We start from the raw sequence: 1118 nt of genomic DNA, 5'->3' as shown, positions 1-1118 counted from the left end.
CCATCAACACAGATTTGTGGTTGTTTATGGTGCGTGCTGTATGGTGATAATTATCGTACATAAGCAGTTACAATTTTCTTCTGTCTAATACAGGTTAATAAATACTGACCTTTCCCTTATAGGTGGAGTACACAGACAACCTGACTGACAGTCTTTTAGCTGAGGCAGAAAAGGATCTTTTCCAGTACCGTGAAAATAACATTTGTTCGGTAAGCATTGATCTTACGTTCTTCCCCTCCTCCGTCTTTAGAGTGCATTTCATGTGATCATTATTATACTAATTAATCTCTCCTCGCTATGGTTCGCATGGCTTTATGATGCATGATGCTCTGTAGTATCATTCTGAGAACAGGATCCGAGTTACGTAATGACAAAAGCAAAAAACATATTCATCACTTGTTATGCATGTAATACAATGGAATAAATTTACACGTAAGAAATTAAGATAAAAGATATTCTTACTCAGACTTTTCACGTAAAAAAAGAGACAAAGGATATTCTTCTCCAGATTGGGTAGGGGGGGCGTATACATAATCGTGTCTGTATACCAAGACGTACGCATATAGCACACACACGTCCTCCTATAAATCAACAGTATCTTCTCCCTCTTTACGATAAAACCTAGGCCGACTTCGAAGCCGGTTTCCTCGGACTAACAACAAACATGAAATCCGTATATCAGTCGGTGCCTTACCACGCCCCAGGAGTCAGCACCACGATGGTCACTAACGCCCTTCTCAGCTTCGCCACCAACTCGTCCAACCACTCGATTACCACAGTCAACCGCCCTCTGCCACCAAACAGGACGGTAAGTTCCAGTAGACGATTAGGTTAATTATGCAAAATTATCTGTTGCTTCAAGAGATGAGGAAAATGAGAAGTGTATGTCTTTAAAGTACATGATAAAACATTTGGTTATTTCCATGTGAGATAAAATTAATTTAACCCTACAATTCCGATGCAAAAAATATATATATTCCGAGAATCATTAAGATTTTTACAATAATATTTTGCTTGGAATATTAGATTTTTTTCTCAGGAAACCAAGAGAAATACAAAGTTTGTCTTTTCTTAATACTTTTCAGAAAACGGGTAAATTACTTTCTCTTTTGCTTTTT

The 1118-nt window shown here is 37.7% G+C and overlaps 1 protein-coding gene across 2 annotated transcripts in view; it reads left to right on the top strand.

Moving 5' to 3' along the window:
• LOC119585077 (ATP-binding cassette sub-family A member 3-like) overlaps positions 1 to 1118 on the top strand; it is a 16804-nt gene that overhangs the window by 8923 nt on the left and 6763 nt on the right. For both annotated transcript variants that reach the window (XM_037933697.1, XM_037933698.1), the window contains exons 14-15: positions 123 to 209; positions 626 to 808. In XM_037933697.1, the coding sequence (XP_037789625.1) occupies positions 123 to 209; positions 626 to 808 (270 nt within the window). The remainder of the gene's footprint in view (positions 1 to 122; positions 210 to 625; positions 809 to 1118) is intronic.

This window comes from Penaeus monodon, chromosome 19 (assembly GCF_015228065.2).
Source record: "Penaeus monodon isolate SGIC_2016 chromosome 19, NSTDA_Pmon_1, whole genome shotgun sequence".
Taxonomy (NCBI): Eukaryota; Metazoa; Arthropoda; class Malacostraca; order Decapoda; family Penaeidae; genus Penaeus; species Penaeus monodon.
Note: the sequence above shows the minus strand (reverse complement) of the source record. Positions and strands in the feature narration are given on the sequence as shown.